The 13538-nt window shown below is 51.8% G+C and overlaps 1 protein-coding gene across 1 annotated transcript; it reads left to right on the top strand.

The window, feature by feature from the left end:
• Window positions 1-11245: 11245 nt before the first annotated feature.
• Window positions 11246-13269, top strand: LOC119065321 (eotaxin-like). Its single transcript, XM_037167319.2, has 3 exons — window positions 11246-11368; window positions 12489-12612; window positions 13003-13269. The coding sequence occupies exons 1-3, from the start codon at window positions 11293-11295 to the stop codon at window positions 13106-13108; spliced, it is 306 nt and encodes a 101-aa protein (XP_037023214.2). The 5' UTR covers window positions 11246-11292; the 3' UTR covers window positions 13109-13269.
• Window positions 13270-13538: the final 269 nt, after the last annotated feature.

Raw genomic sequence — 13538 nt, 5'->3', positions numbered from 1 at the left:
TCTTTTCAAATTAGTGTTTCGCGTTTCTTCAAATAAATACCCAGAAGTGGAACTGGTGGGTCGTAAGGTGGTTCTACTTTTAATTTTTTGAGGACCCCCCGTACTGTTTTCCACAGTGGCTGCACCGATTTCCAATCCCACCGGCAGGGCACCCGGGTTCCCCTTTCTCCGCATCCTCACCAGCCCTTGTTGTTTGTTGATTTATTGATGGTGGCCATTCTGACCGGTGTGAGGTGATATCTCATTGTGGTTTCAGTTTGAATTTCTCTGGTTATTAGTGATGTTGAGCATCTTTTCATATGTCTATTGGCCGTCTGTATGTCCTCCTTAGAGAAATGTTTATTCAGGTCCTCTGCCCCATTTTTTAATTGAATTATTATTATTATTGGAGTTAAGTTGAATGAGTTCCTTGCATATTATTAACTCCTTATGAAATATATCATTGGCTATTATCTTCTTACATTCAGTTTCATTGATGATTTTCTTCACTGTGCTAAAACTCTTTAGTTTGATGTAGTCCCATTTGTTTATTTTTTCTTTGTTTCCCTTGCCCAAGAAAACATATTCAAAAAACATGTCACTAAGAGGCTCTCGCTCAGCCAGGTAAGCCCCACCTCACTCCCTGAGAAGCACGTCACCCCATGGGGGGGACCGCGGGCTCTCAGAACAGGAGGGGCACCCTCGCCTCACTGTCACAGATGCGTTCACAAGATCAGGAAACTCAGAGGAGGATGAGTGTGAGCCCGAGCACACCAGTGCGCCTGGGCAGAGCCAGGGTGAGAAGTCCAGCTGTGGACCCCAAGTTCAGCTCCTTCCAGGACCCCCAGCTCTGCAAACACCCGCTCCGTGCAGTCCCCGCCTCGGCGGGGCTGGGTGACCAAAGAGCAGGGCCTTTGGTGGCAGCCGCGCAGCCGCAGTGAAGGGGCGCGAGGGAGGGCCAGCTTCCAGAGACTCGGCTCTGCAGGGGCGGTGGTCCCAGGGTAACGGGCGACCAGGTGTAGATCGGAGCCCGCAGGGACGCCCGTGGCTGGGATCTCCTTGCCCTAGGGAGTTGGAGTATTCTTTTTTTGAAATTATTTGTTTATTTTCAGAGAGGGGAAGGAAGGGAGAAAGAGAGGAAGAGAAACATTTATGTGAGAGACAAGCATCGATCAGTTGCCTCTCACATGCCCCCTACTGGGGACCTGGCCGGCAACCCAGGCATGTGCCCGGACCGGGAATCCAACTGGCAACCTTTTGGTTTGCAGGCCAGCACTCAATCCACTGAACCACCCCAGGCAGCGTGGAAGTTGGAGTCTTCTGTTAGCCCCTTGTAGCACCACCCAGAATCGTAACCCCTTCCTCTCGCCCTCTCTGTTAGGGACGATGCCTTCACGGTTAACAGTCCACCCTAGTGAGACCGAGAGTTCGAGAGTTCGAGGAACACCCCCAAGGACAAGGCCTCACGTGGGTGGGCAGTTGCCTTCCCTTCTGACTCCTGCTTGTTCCTGTTTCCTGCTTGGCAAATTAGAAACCCCCAACTCGTACCTTAACTAGTCTTTTTTGTCATTGTTTTCTTGCAGATGGAGTTGAAACTCCAGCCACCTGCTGCCGTCAGTTCACCTGTAGGGCCGTCCCCACGCAGAGTGTGGAGAGCTACAGAGCAGCCCCCAGCGGTCACCGTCGCAAAGAATCTGGGATGCGAGTGGACCACTGGCCGTGGCACTCAACCCTGGGCCCTGAGCTCCCCGTCCCCGAAGTGGGAAGGGTCATTGCCAGACTAAGTCGGAGTTACACCCTCAAATGCGTAGACCGTCTCCAATTTGATTCCAGAGATTTCCTGTTGGGAAACTGAATTCCGGAACAGAAAGACATCCTATTCCCAGCCCCCTGCCCAGCCCAGATCTCATCTTGGCCCATGAAAGCAGCTCCTCCCCTGCTTCCCTGAGGCCCCTTCTTCCTCTCCTGTCCCCGGAGCAACCCCCTCACCCCAGCTAGTGGGCGGGGGAGGTTTCCCACAGGGTTCAGCTCCTTGGTTTGCTCCCCAAGACACTCCAGCTCACTGTGCCCCCTGCCCCCCACAACTTCAAGACCAAACTGTCCAAGGAGACGTGTGCTGACCCCAAGCAGGAGTGGGCCCAGGATTCCACAGCAACCAGGACGAGAAAACGCCAACTCCTCCGAGACCATCGGCACACACCTATGGCAAAGCCCGGCCAGTGCCTGAGAAAAAGTTGCCACTCCCTGTTCTCTCCAAGATGCTGAGGCGGTTTCATTGTAATTCGAAGGAATATGAGCTCTGCACAATGAGAAGCATCGTTTTTCTTAAGTAATGTTTCATCTTTTTAAAAGTTGTTAATATTTCGGTGAAGTGCCCTGGGTTTGGGTGGATTTTCAGCGTAAATCTTGGGCACATCCTGTTATTTTCGTTGCCTCAGAACTGCGGGGCATTCCTTGCCCACCTCGCTGGGCTCTTGGAAGGTCCTTCCAACGAATCAGTGGGAGTTTTTACTTTGATTTTTAGGAGGCGATGTCCCAGTGAAGCCACAATATTGTTACAGAATCGAGAGTTTTTATATGCATGACTCATGAGTTTTCACAAGATCTATTTTTCTGCATGAAACCTGACACCGGTGGGTGTTTAAAGGCTCTTCTGGGGAAATGACTGTGCTCTGGGCCTCGGGCTCACCCCACCTGCACCGGGGTTCACCTGGCAGTCAGAGAGGGTCAGGTGGGCTGGGGCCGGGCTTGGCCAGCCCTGCAGCCCCAGACCTGACATCAGCTTCAGCCGTGGGTTCAAACACCTCCCTCCTCTCCAAACGGGTTTCTTCCCTCACCATCCTGTACCCCACCCAGCAGTCTCCCCTCATCTATTGCATCAGTCCTGTGACTGGCTGGGTTTCCCCTTTCTGATGAAGGCTTGAAGCCAGAGTAATTCAAACACTACCTGTGTTGAGAAATCAGGGATGGCGCAGACTGACCTCCTACGGTTCCCTCCACATCTGGAAACCAAACGTCTTAAACATTTCCACCTGGAGGAAGAGCCGGCAGGGGAGGATTCTAGACCTGACAGACCCTTAACAACAGGAGGCCGTGCTTCTTGGCGGAGGAGGATCTGCATCCGAGTCCCAGCAGAAATGTCGAGGGGTCGAGAAATTAGCCGCCTTAGTGGCCATCAGATGACGTATCGGTGACAATTTGCTGCTGTGACCGAGGCTCAGGCCGGATCCAGCAGCCCTTTCTGCCTCTCCTCCAGTCCTCATCCCAAACCCCAACAGGTGAGGTCATCTCAAATTCTGGGGGAGACCAGGAAGCCAGCCGGGGGTGCAGGGGAAGCGGGTAGAGGCTTCCGTGTAACGAGACGCAGCAAGCCCTCTGGTTGGGCAACCGTTACACAGAGTCAGCTAGTAGGACAGGCTTGGAGGGGTGGGCTCCTCGCGCCCAGGCCCGAGCGGGGGCTGCTCACGCTCTCTTTGTCTGGCTACGTCTCTTCAGTTTCAGCGAATCCCAGCCTCCCTCCCCCTCATGCAGGCCTGGATCTCTTGGCCCCTTTGGGCTGGAGAAAAACCCCAAACCACAGCCAGCAACGGAAGCTGGTGCATACCTGAGCACGGGGTTTAATGGCATCCAAAGATGAGACTGGTTATGCTGTGGGTATGGCGAGTAAATTCGGGCAAGTTGCTTTTCCTGATGGGCCATCGTTGGAGATTTATAGGCAATCGATGACTCTCATACTGGCATCGGCAGGCACTTAGACACCAATAAACATGCAAATTTCCAGGTACCATCCCCAAAGATTCTGATGCAGAGTGTTGGTTGGGAAAAGTGCCCTTCCCGTCCCATTTACTGATTCCCTTAAAGATTTTCATTGTATTTATTTTTAGAGAGAGGGGAGGGAGGGAGAAAGGGACGGTGAGAAACGTTGATGTGAGACAGACACATGGGCCGGTTGCCTCTTGCATGAGCTCCCAGAGGGGACTGAACCTGCAACCCAGGCCTGTGCGGGACCCGGGAGCTGAACTGGCGACCACCTGCTTTGTGGGATGACACCCAACCAGCGGAGCCACACTGGTGAGGGCATCTTGTTCACTGGCTCCCAGCTGCGTCTGTGGACTAGAGATGGGATGTATTTTTCAGTCCCTTGACAGTTTCTCTTTCTGACCCGTGCAGTCTCTGGGCTTGCCCTGTGCCTCCTGCACTTGGCCTTGGACGTGCGCCAGGCCTGGTGGAGCAGAGGCTACAACTGCCCACCACGTATTCATGTGCTTTTCTCCGATTTCCAGCCTAAATTTCACTCATGGGGGGGGGTGGTGGCATGTGACTGCATTCTGTCTAATCCATTGGGTGAGAGTTAAAATAATGTAAGCCACTTCTGGATCTAGTCCCTACACACAACCCATACTTCCAGCCTCATCTTTCTCTGCCATGCTGACCTTGGAGACAGGGTGCTCTACAAAGCTCAGTTTTTAGCTGGAGGTCGCCCTTGTCTCCTAGTCATTGGTCGTTGCTCAGAGGAGAGCCAGCTGGCCCACCCTGGTCTGTGATGTGGGGGAGAGCAACCCTCTGCTCTGTTAAACCATTAAAGTTGGGAGCCTGGCTTAACCTTGATTAATAGAGGGATTGGCCCCACATCCTGTGCTGCCATCAAAACCCTGAAATATGTAGCATTGATCAGAGATACCTGGCAGCAGGCAGCGAGGAAGCTGATATATCTCAAGTCAGAAAGGTGGGGATTCAGGTAGCAAGGTGCAGAGCCATCAGGTCCCGTCTGCGGGAAGGTTTGAAAGGCGTGTGTTGGCCGGTCGCCATCTTCCTTGGTCGTGGTACCGTAAGGAAGAGAATACTTCAGGAAAGAACCGACTTTAAACCAGAAACAGAATGGAGCCAAGCCCACCGATTCAGGGCCTTGCTTTGTTGGAAAAGCCATCTGTTTCTGGATACCAAACTTTCTGAGATGGCATTTAAGGGAAAAAAAATAAGTAAAACCAATTTTAGTAATAAAACTTCAGAAAACAACAGTTAGGCAAAAATTAGATGGAAGGAGCCATTCAAGCCTCGTCAAGGGGAGGGGGAGGGTGATGGGGAGAGGGAGAGAGAAGAGGAGAGAGGAGAAAAGTAACTTAAGGAGTGGGTCTAGAAAGAAACTCAGGCTGTGGCTGCTGGCGTACGGAACTGACTGGGTTGAAAGAGATCAGAAACCCGGTATCAGGAGAATGACGTTATGTTACCGATGCAGCCACGCATGAGTCTCAACTGGGAACTAGAAAGAGCCGTTGGCAGTTCAAAGTGAAGGCCAATTCCCAGCTCTACAGTGTGGCGAGCAGCCTTCGAGGCTGCAGAGCCCCCTGCAAGAACAAGTCACCCTTCCACCCCAACATGAGAAGTGGCCAAGGGGACTAATGTACAAGGAGGGATCTCCCACAGGCAATCAGGATCCAGGATCAAAAAGACAAAGGAACTTCGCCCCGGGGGCAGCATCAAGGCTCAGCAAAGGCACAGCGGGGCTTGGATGGTCTCCGCTGAAGGCCTGTGGGATGGCTGCGGACGGTCGGCCACTGGCGTCTGCCGCTCTTCCCTCCACCAGCGAGGATGCTGATTGCACGCACTTCCCCTAGTGCAAAAATCAGGCCCTGGTTGGGGTGGCTCAGTAGATTGAGGGCCAGTTCAATTCCCAATCAGGGCACGCGTCTGGGTTGCAAGAGGCAACCACACATTGATGTTTCTCTCCCTCTCTTTCTCCCTCCCTTCCCCTCTCTCTAAAAATAACTAAATGAAATCTTTAAAAAAATTGGGCAAGGGGCAGACAACTTGTCCTTTTAGTCTGCAGGTCTACGTGGACAAGGTGGGTCTGTGTGCTCCCCTAACAAAGGACTGCCTGGCTTCCCGAGGTCCTGGCCATTGAGGTCAGTGCAGTGACTCCGTGGGACCTTCCTAGCAATGGGTTCATTAATCAGGTGGGAAAAAGCGAGCAAAGGACGGACCGTGCTGGGAACTATCAGTCCTCACCAAATATTCAAGCGCCCTGCTTCCTTTCTCAGCTTCCTTTGCCCTTAGATGAGACTCATATGAGGGGTTGAGGCCAACAGGAGGCAGGTGGAACTGAAATAAACTGTTTCTGTGACTGGTGCCTTAAAACACCCTCCGGGATCTCGCAGCCTCTCCCACTGCTTCAGGGAACTCGGAGGCCACCTGCTCCGGATGACAGTTGTGATTTATGAGCAGCCTGAGTTCCTTCTCAGAAGAAAGCCCCTACTGCACGCGGCCATGTCAAGGTGAGGTCCTGCCATAAGAACAAGATCAATGCCAGTGAGTCACTGAGATTCTTGAGGTTGTTGTAATTGAATAAGCTCTGCATTACCGTGACCAGTTGGTTCAGGGAACTATCTCAGCATTCTGTGCCTTGGTTTTCAGCTTCGTGCAAAAGAGAAGAGCTGACTGCCCAGGAGGACGCTGTGCAATAATGTAACCGGCCGTAAGGATGTTTTCTATAAAAGAGCTTCGGTTTTCCTCACGGCGACTCCTGAGAAGCAACCTTCACTTCTGTAAATGGCTTCACGGGGGACGACGTCATTGAACTTCCCGAGTCCTCTGTTTTCTCATTTTTAAAATGAACTTGTTAGAATACCTACGTCCTCGGTTTGTTGGGAGGACTAACTAAGTCAGCACATGCAAAACGCAGTAACACGGTGGCCCACACAGATCTCACTGAGTTAGCATCTCACGGAGACCTTGCTGTTGGCCAGGCACAGCGTTGGCGTTCTTATGCTGACATAGGTTTGGGGGTCATTTTCCTTTGACAGGAACAAGAAACTGCGGGCATGGTCTCGAAAAGAGAGAGAGCAGCTCCTACCTGGTCCCGTTTGGCAGATGTGAACCCCGAGTCCAAGGGCTGCCATGTGGTCCAGGTTTCTCTAGATAGGAAGTCAGGAAGCAGAGGCTCTAGAACTGGCTCAGCCTAAGGGGCCACGTTGCCTCGGGAATCTTGTTACTGATCCCTAAGTCTCAGGTCGCTATTCTTTTTTTAAAAAATGTTTTTTGAAGGTTTATTTATTTATTTTTAGAGAGGGGAAGGGAAGGAGAAAGAGAGGGAGAGAAACACCGACAAGTGGTTGCCTCTCACACGCCCCCTACTGGGGACCTGGCCTGCAATCCAGGCACCTGCCCTGACTGGGAATTGAACTGGTGACTCTTTGGTTTGCAGCAGGCCAGCACTCAATCTGCTGCGCTACACCAGCCAAGGTTTTTCCTTCCTTCCTTCCTTCCTTCCTTCCTTCCTTCCTTCCTTCCTTCCTTCCTTCCTTCCTTCCTTCCTTCCTTCCTTCTTTTTTAAGAGAGTTGAATTAAATGAATGTTCTGCTTTCCTTTATTTGTGTATAACTTTGCACCATGCGAGGAAATCTGTTGCAGAGCCGCAGAACTAAACTAGGCGTCTGAGTCCAGGACCCTCGTCCACTGTGTATGCAGCAGGCCTTGGACAGCGCTTAGGAAGCTAAGATTTGACTTCACAGAGGGGCACCTCTCTCCTGCCCATTGTTCAAAGTTGTTTTTGGCTCAGGCTCCACATTTCCCAGGCACGAGCCTAGGGGCAAGTTGTGCGTCTACAATGGGTCACTTCTCAGGAAGAGAGAAAAAAATCATCAGAGCAGCTGCCCCCGCATGTTTGGGATGGAACAGCTGCTGAAGTCGGATGTCTAAAGATTTAGTTTATTTATTCCCACTGAGGTTTTTATTATTTAGATTACTCCAAAGGCTTTGAGAAAAACTCAAAAAATGCAAACTCAAAAATGCCTAGGAGCCTCCAAACCCGCAGCAGAGTTACACAACTCTTCCTGCACTGGGGACATAATCTCTTGATGAGGTCAGCCACACCCTTCCAAGGTCAAAAGTGTTGTATACTCATGCACAACTTTTGAGAACCACTTTGTCCACATGTGCAACTCAGACGTTCCAGAAAGTGATCTCCAGTGTAACGTGACTTCACTTGGAAGTAGTGAGAAAATCGGGAAAGATACCGAGACAGCAACGCAGCCAGAGTCCAGGTCCGTTTTCAGTGTCCCCTGGCCCACAGAATCTGTCTCATTTCCTGATAATAAAAAGTATGGATTTCTATTCACTGAGTGTCCGGCCACTCTTCCGCGTGCTTTGTCCGTAGAGGTATGTATTAACCGATTTAACCCACACAACAACCCTGTAAGGTGGACATGATCATTTTTCCTGTCTTAACTCAGCAGAGAGTGGTTAGTGAGTTAGTGAGTTGTCCGTGGTGTCACGCTAGCTGGTGGCAAAGCCATCATTCACACTCAGGACCCTCCCGACGGAGTCCATACCAGACCACCTTGCCTGGGGACGCACAGGGAAGAATGCAGAAGAGCTGGAACTTCTGACTTCTAGTTGGTCCCTGTTTAGGTAACTGTAGACCAGTGATTTTAGATGGGAGCTTAGAGACCATCAAGGCCAGCAAGAAGGTCTTAAGCCTTTGCTCATAGTGGCCCTGAGCGAACAGATGAGACCAACACCTTGGCTTACCCCCCTGCCCCGAGGCAAGGCTCCGAGTCTCTCTCAGCTCAGCTCACCTCACCTCGCCTCACCTGTGCAGCCCCCATCAATCCATTTATACACAACCCTGCAGAACAAGCCGGGAGGGGACCTTGGTGCCAGCATTGAACTCCCCACAGCCAGCCCCTTAAAGACTTCACCTGAGGACCTCATTAAAAGCCCCATGAATTTAAGGCTGCCTCTCCCCGCACCTTCTCTACCAGGGGGTCTAGTGTGGTGTGTGGAGGACACGTGTGTTCTTTATTCTTCTTGTTCCCTGTTCCTCTTTGCTATTTTTAGCCACTGAGCACCTGGTCTGCCGCCTGTGCTCAGGGCGGGAGGGGGAACGAAATCGCTGGCTTTGCTTGAATCCTTGGGGTGTGAGGGTATTGGGGTCCCCACTCTGCTTCAAACAGACCCACTGCATTACGGTGTACTCCATCAGCAGGCTTTTGCTATTGATTCCACGCAGGAAAAAAAGTCTTTAGGGGCTAAAGAAGTAGTTTGGAAGTGCACAGAAACCTGCACACTGCTTTCCGTGGCGGGGCACCAACTTTCATTCCCACCGGCTCTGCCCCACGGCGCTGCGCTGGTCTCGACAGTGGCCATCCTAACAGGTGTGAAGTGACTGATCTCACTGTGTTTTAATTCGCATTTCTGCGGAGATGCTTGTCAAATGGTACAAGCCTGCTCAAAAAGAGTCATTTTACTCTTTATTTTATTAAAAAGTGTTTTTAAAATTTACTGACTTTGGAGAGAGAGAGAGGAAGGGGGACAGGGAAATAGGGAGACATTGACTTGCCGTTCCAGTCATTTATGTGCTCATTGGCGAGTCTCGTTTGTGCCATGACCGGGATCAAACCCGCAACCTTGATGTCGGCGTAGCGCCCCCTGGCGCCGTGAGTGTGAGAAAGAGGTCGCGGGAGGAGCCGCCGGTGAAGAAGCCAAATTGCCCCGGTAACCAAGCAGGCCGCGGAGCCTGGCGACAGATTCCCCCTCCCGGGCAAGATGCAGTGGGTGGGGGTGGGGAGGCCCTGCACGGAGCATGCGTGAGGCTGGTGAGAGCAATCGGCGAAAGGAGTAATCGACTAATTGCCTTCCTTCCCCACTTCTGGTCCATGGTTGAGGGCAGGGGCAGAGGACGCAGCTTCAGGGTGTACATGGCAAAAGCAGGGAGGTGCTGTGCTGGGAAAAAAACCTGCCAGACTAGTCTGGGGAAAGGACGGCACTGGCCGTGGGGGCCAGACCCGCCCAAGGAGGAAGTTTGCCCCGGGAACGTAAACCAAGGGGAGGGAGAACCGCGCATTCTTCTGCGGGTCTAGGTTTGAGGGAGGGCTGCCCGTGGCCCCGAGAGAGGCCGAGCTGCTTGGAGGACGGCTCAGCGGGCGCCTGCAGTTCCCAGGGGATGAGTATTTTCCAGAGGGTGGTATTTCAAGTTGGAGAAGGACCTCTGGCTGCAGCCTTGGGTGGACCTGGCAGAGGGTGGGGGGGTGCCTTTTCTGGGAAAGATGGGCTTTGAGGCAGGAGCCTGCTGTCTGTCCAGATGTTCAAGTTTGCATAGAAGACCTTTAACTTTTCTCACCAAAAGTCTCCTCCAGAATTTTCCTACGGATGGCGGCAGGCAGCCAAACCCTGCTTTTGTTTAGTAACGACCTTGGTGTTATCAAGACAATGTTTGAACCAACTGAGATACCCAGCCTGGGCTTAAAAAAAAAAAAGTATTTCTTGAGTATTATAATAAGTACAGGCAATAAGTAGTGAACATGGAGTGACTGTCCTCTAATAGTCTTGAGTGCCTGTGGCTCATTTGCTTGGAAGATGCTGCTTAAGATGACTAAGTGCTTAAAATCAAATGTACTGCTTGGTGACTATACTACATATCTGAATTTTGCTAAGAGACTAGGTCTTACGTGCTCTCCCGACACCAAAAAAGGGGGCGTGGCAACTATGTGAGGGGAGGGAGGTGATGGACACGTCCGTTAACTTGTTTGCAATAATCATTTCACAATGCATATGTATATCAACCCACAGCATTGTACACCTTAACTGTAGCCCACCTTTATTCACCCATTACTCCTCATTAAAGCTGGGGGCAAATGAACAGAAAGTCAAGGTCAATAAAGAGCTACCCAGTTCTGATGTCCTTTGACATGGACATCCCAGGGCACTAAGATTCTACCACTCGATTGAATCATGGGGGTGAGGTTCTCATGCACTACCATTCTTGGGTTCAGAGAGCTGGCAGTGTTCGGAGCTGTTGGGGTCTCTCTGCCTCTGGGTTGGAGCCTCGCAGAAGTTTGAGGGCCCCTCCTGGACCTGCCACGTCCTGCAGACCCCCATGTGAACACAGGGGCCAGGGAAGGCTCTTACATCTCCCCATCTCTTCCCGCCCTTGGTTCCCTCCTTTCCTTCCCCTCTACAGATGATTCATGCCAGGGAGAGCTTTCAAGAACAACCCTCACAGATTACTACCCTTGCTCAGGCCCCCTTTCGTCCCGATTTTGAGCCCCAAGACAGGGTGGTAACGTGCCAAGTGCCTTGCCCTTACTCTGCCCGTCCTAAGTAAGCACTGTCAATTTGCCGGGGTGTGGAAGTTATCAGTTTAGGACCTCCCCCAGTGACTTGACGATGACCTGGCAAAGGCAGAGGTTTCCCTGGAAGCTCCCACTCCCTCTGCCGTCTTTAAAAGGCAGCCAGAGCAGTCGGAGGAGCCCAGAGGCTGAGGCCAGCACCGACAGCAGCAACTCCCTCGCTGAAGCTCTCTCCCCACCCTCCAGCATGAAGGTCTCCGCAGCCCTTCTGTGTCTGCTGCTGGCAGTGGCCGCCCTCGGCAGCCAGGTGCTCGGTCACCGAGGTAAGCCCCCTCTCTCCCTGCGGGAGAGCTGATCATCTCCAAAACTGTCCCACCCCGCCCCGTGCGTGAACAAGAAGTTCCCAACCTCACAGTCAGTGGGAGACCTAGAACTAGAACCCCAGGCTGGTCCCCACCTTCTCCCTGACATGGGTGTTGAGAGAGATGGAGAGCATATCTGCGACCTGGCTGCCGCTGCACCCCACTGTTTGCGGTGTCTGAAGCTGGGGCACACAACAGAAAGACCCCCCCTGAGTGTGGGCACCGTGAGCATTTGGGGCAGGGCTGCAGGGGGAAAAGGGCTTGGTGGGAGGCCCAGAATTTTTACTGGACGCTGAGCCAGCGTTCAGAAATGGTGGCTAGAGGTAGGAAATGAGGTGCCACGGAATCCCTCGAGTTGATCTTTTGAGTCTGTTAGGAAAAAAAAAAATCTGGGTGTTTCTATCACAACGCATTTTTTTCACCCTCTGATGCCTTAGATGTACTGCTTGTGAGCCGCACAAATAGGTCGTGCGTGCTCTGGTAACGAGTCACCCTGGGTGGCCGGGGACCTGCATTCCCCACTCACACTTAAGATCTGTAACGTTTTGGCTACACCTCCTGCTCACATACTCAGGATACTAGAGCCGCCCTAGAGAGACTTGCTGTGAACGGCGACAAAGGGAAAGAGAGCTCCTCCCACTGCGAAGGGCTCGCGCTGGCTCACAAGTGCTGCTGGTCACTTCGGCTTCTCGCATCTGGGGCAAAACTAGCTCATGGTCCCAACCAAACAAAAGTGGCCAAGAAATGCCAGTCTGCCCGGTGTCCAGGAAGCAGAGAAAGAAGGACATTTGGTGAATAGTACTGTGACTGTCGCTTAGCTACGTGGATCTTAATAACACAGGCAGAGCTTAGCAAACTGACCCTGATTTTTCTATCCTTTTGTCAGTGGTAATGGGTCCCCACTGTTCAGCTGGGGACCCCAAATCAAGGGCAGAAGCACAGGGTCTCAGAGCAGATGAATTCTGCCTCCTTCTTTTATATTTTTGTGCCTTCTCCGAAAGTTCCTCCTTTTCTTACAACAGCATGCTTAAAATATCTACATATTATTTGTGGCTCATCCTTTCTTTCATTCCCCCCTCAGCCCCCAGTTCAGTTATTGGCCCAACCGTTTGCTGCATCAACATGGCCAACAAGAGCATCTCTGTTAAGAGACTGAAGAGCTACAGGAGACTCACCAGCAGCAGATGTCCCCTGGAAGCTGTGATGTAAGGAGACAGATCCCCCCTCCCCCAGCCCCAAACTTCATTCTCAGGGGGCCGAGACCAAGAATTGTGCCAGAGAGTTGCATGCACTCAGGGGCTCCGAGAGTTTGACCTCCACCATCCAGTTGACGCATTTTCACCGCAGGACATTTTCAGTCTTAGCTCTCTGTCTGCAAGCTTGTCCGGGCCAGGCCAGTGCCTTCGAGCCAAGAGCAAGGACGGCTTGCCTGGGCCATCGAGAGCAGCAGCTAGTCCCAGAGTCCCATCCCGCCTCTGTCCCCTCCTTCCCCCGCATAGCGACCTCTTCACCCCATGGCAGGTGGTCCTGGAAATCTGGGGGTTAAACAGACGTGATTTGCAAAGGCTTCTAACTGATTCCCACCTCTCCCGCAGCTTCAGGACCAAACAGGCCAAGGACGTCTGTGCCAACCCCAAGGACAAGTGGGTCCAGAGGGCCATGAAGTACCTGGACCAGAAGTCCCAAACCCCCAAGCCATAAACGCTCACCTTTCTCATACCGAGCCAGACCTTGAGAAATGCTTGATTCATTTCCTCTAGTCTTTGTAAGATGCATTCTGTGACAATCTCATCATCCTTCCAAAAGGAACACTTTTGTCTAATAATAAACACTATTGCATTTAAGTTATTGATGTATTTAAACTCTTCTGCCATGGATACCACTTTTTTTTTTTTTTTTTTTTTTTTTTTTAATGTACAGATTTGGTCAGGTCCCTTCCCTTCTGTGAATCTCAGTTTAATCCTGGGAAAGTCATATTACTTCGTTTCTTTGAAGTGATGTCACTACTCTCCTCACCTCCCGGGACTCTGGGAAGGGGTCCTGGCAAAGATATGAAAGTGTTTTGTATTTTTAAGAAGACATTGCTCTGATGAACCAGCGGTGTGACTCGGACTGTTACATGGAAATAAAC

The sequence above is a fragment of the Artibeus jamaicensis genome, unplaced genomic scaffold (genome assembly GCF_021234435.1).
Source record: "Artibeus jamaicensis isolate MK-2021 breed Jamaican fruit bat unplaced genomic scaffold, CSHL_Jam_final contig_2259, whole genome shotgun sequence".
NCBI classification, from domain to species: domain Eukaryota; kingdom Metazoa; phylum Chordata; class Mammalia; order Chiroptera; family Phyllostomidae; genus Artibeus; species Artibeus jamaicensis.
Note: the sequence above shows the minus strand (reverse complement) of the source record. Positions and strands in the feature narration are given on the sequence as shown.

Coding starts and splice junctions, on each gene's coding strand:
- LOC119065321 (XM_037167319.2), top strand. CDS start 11,293: ATGAAGGTCTCCGCAGCCCTTCTGTGTCTGCTGCTGGCAGTGGCCGCC. Junction 11,369..12,488: donor CCAGGTGCTCGGTCACCGAG/GTAAGCCCCCTC, acceptor TTCCCCCCTCAG/CCCCCAGTTCAGTTATTGGC. Junction 12,613..13,002: donor TGTCCCCTGGAAGCTGTGAT/GTAAGGAGACAG, acceptor CCTCTCCCGCAG/CTTCAGGACCAAACAGGCCA.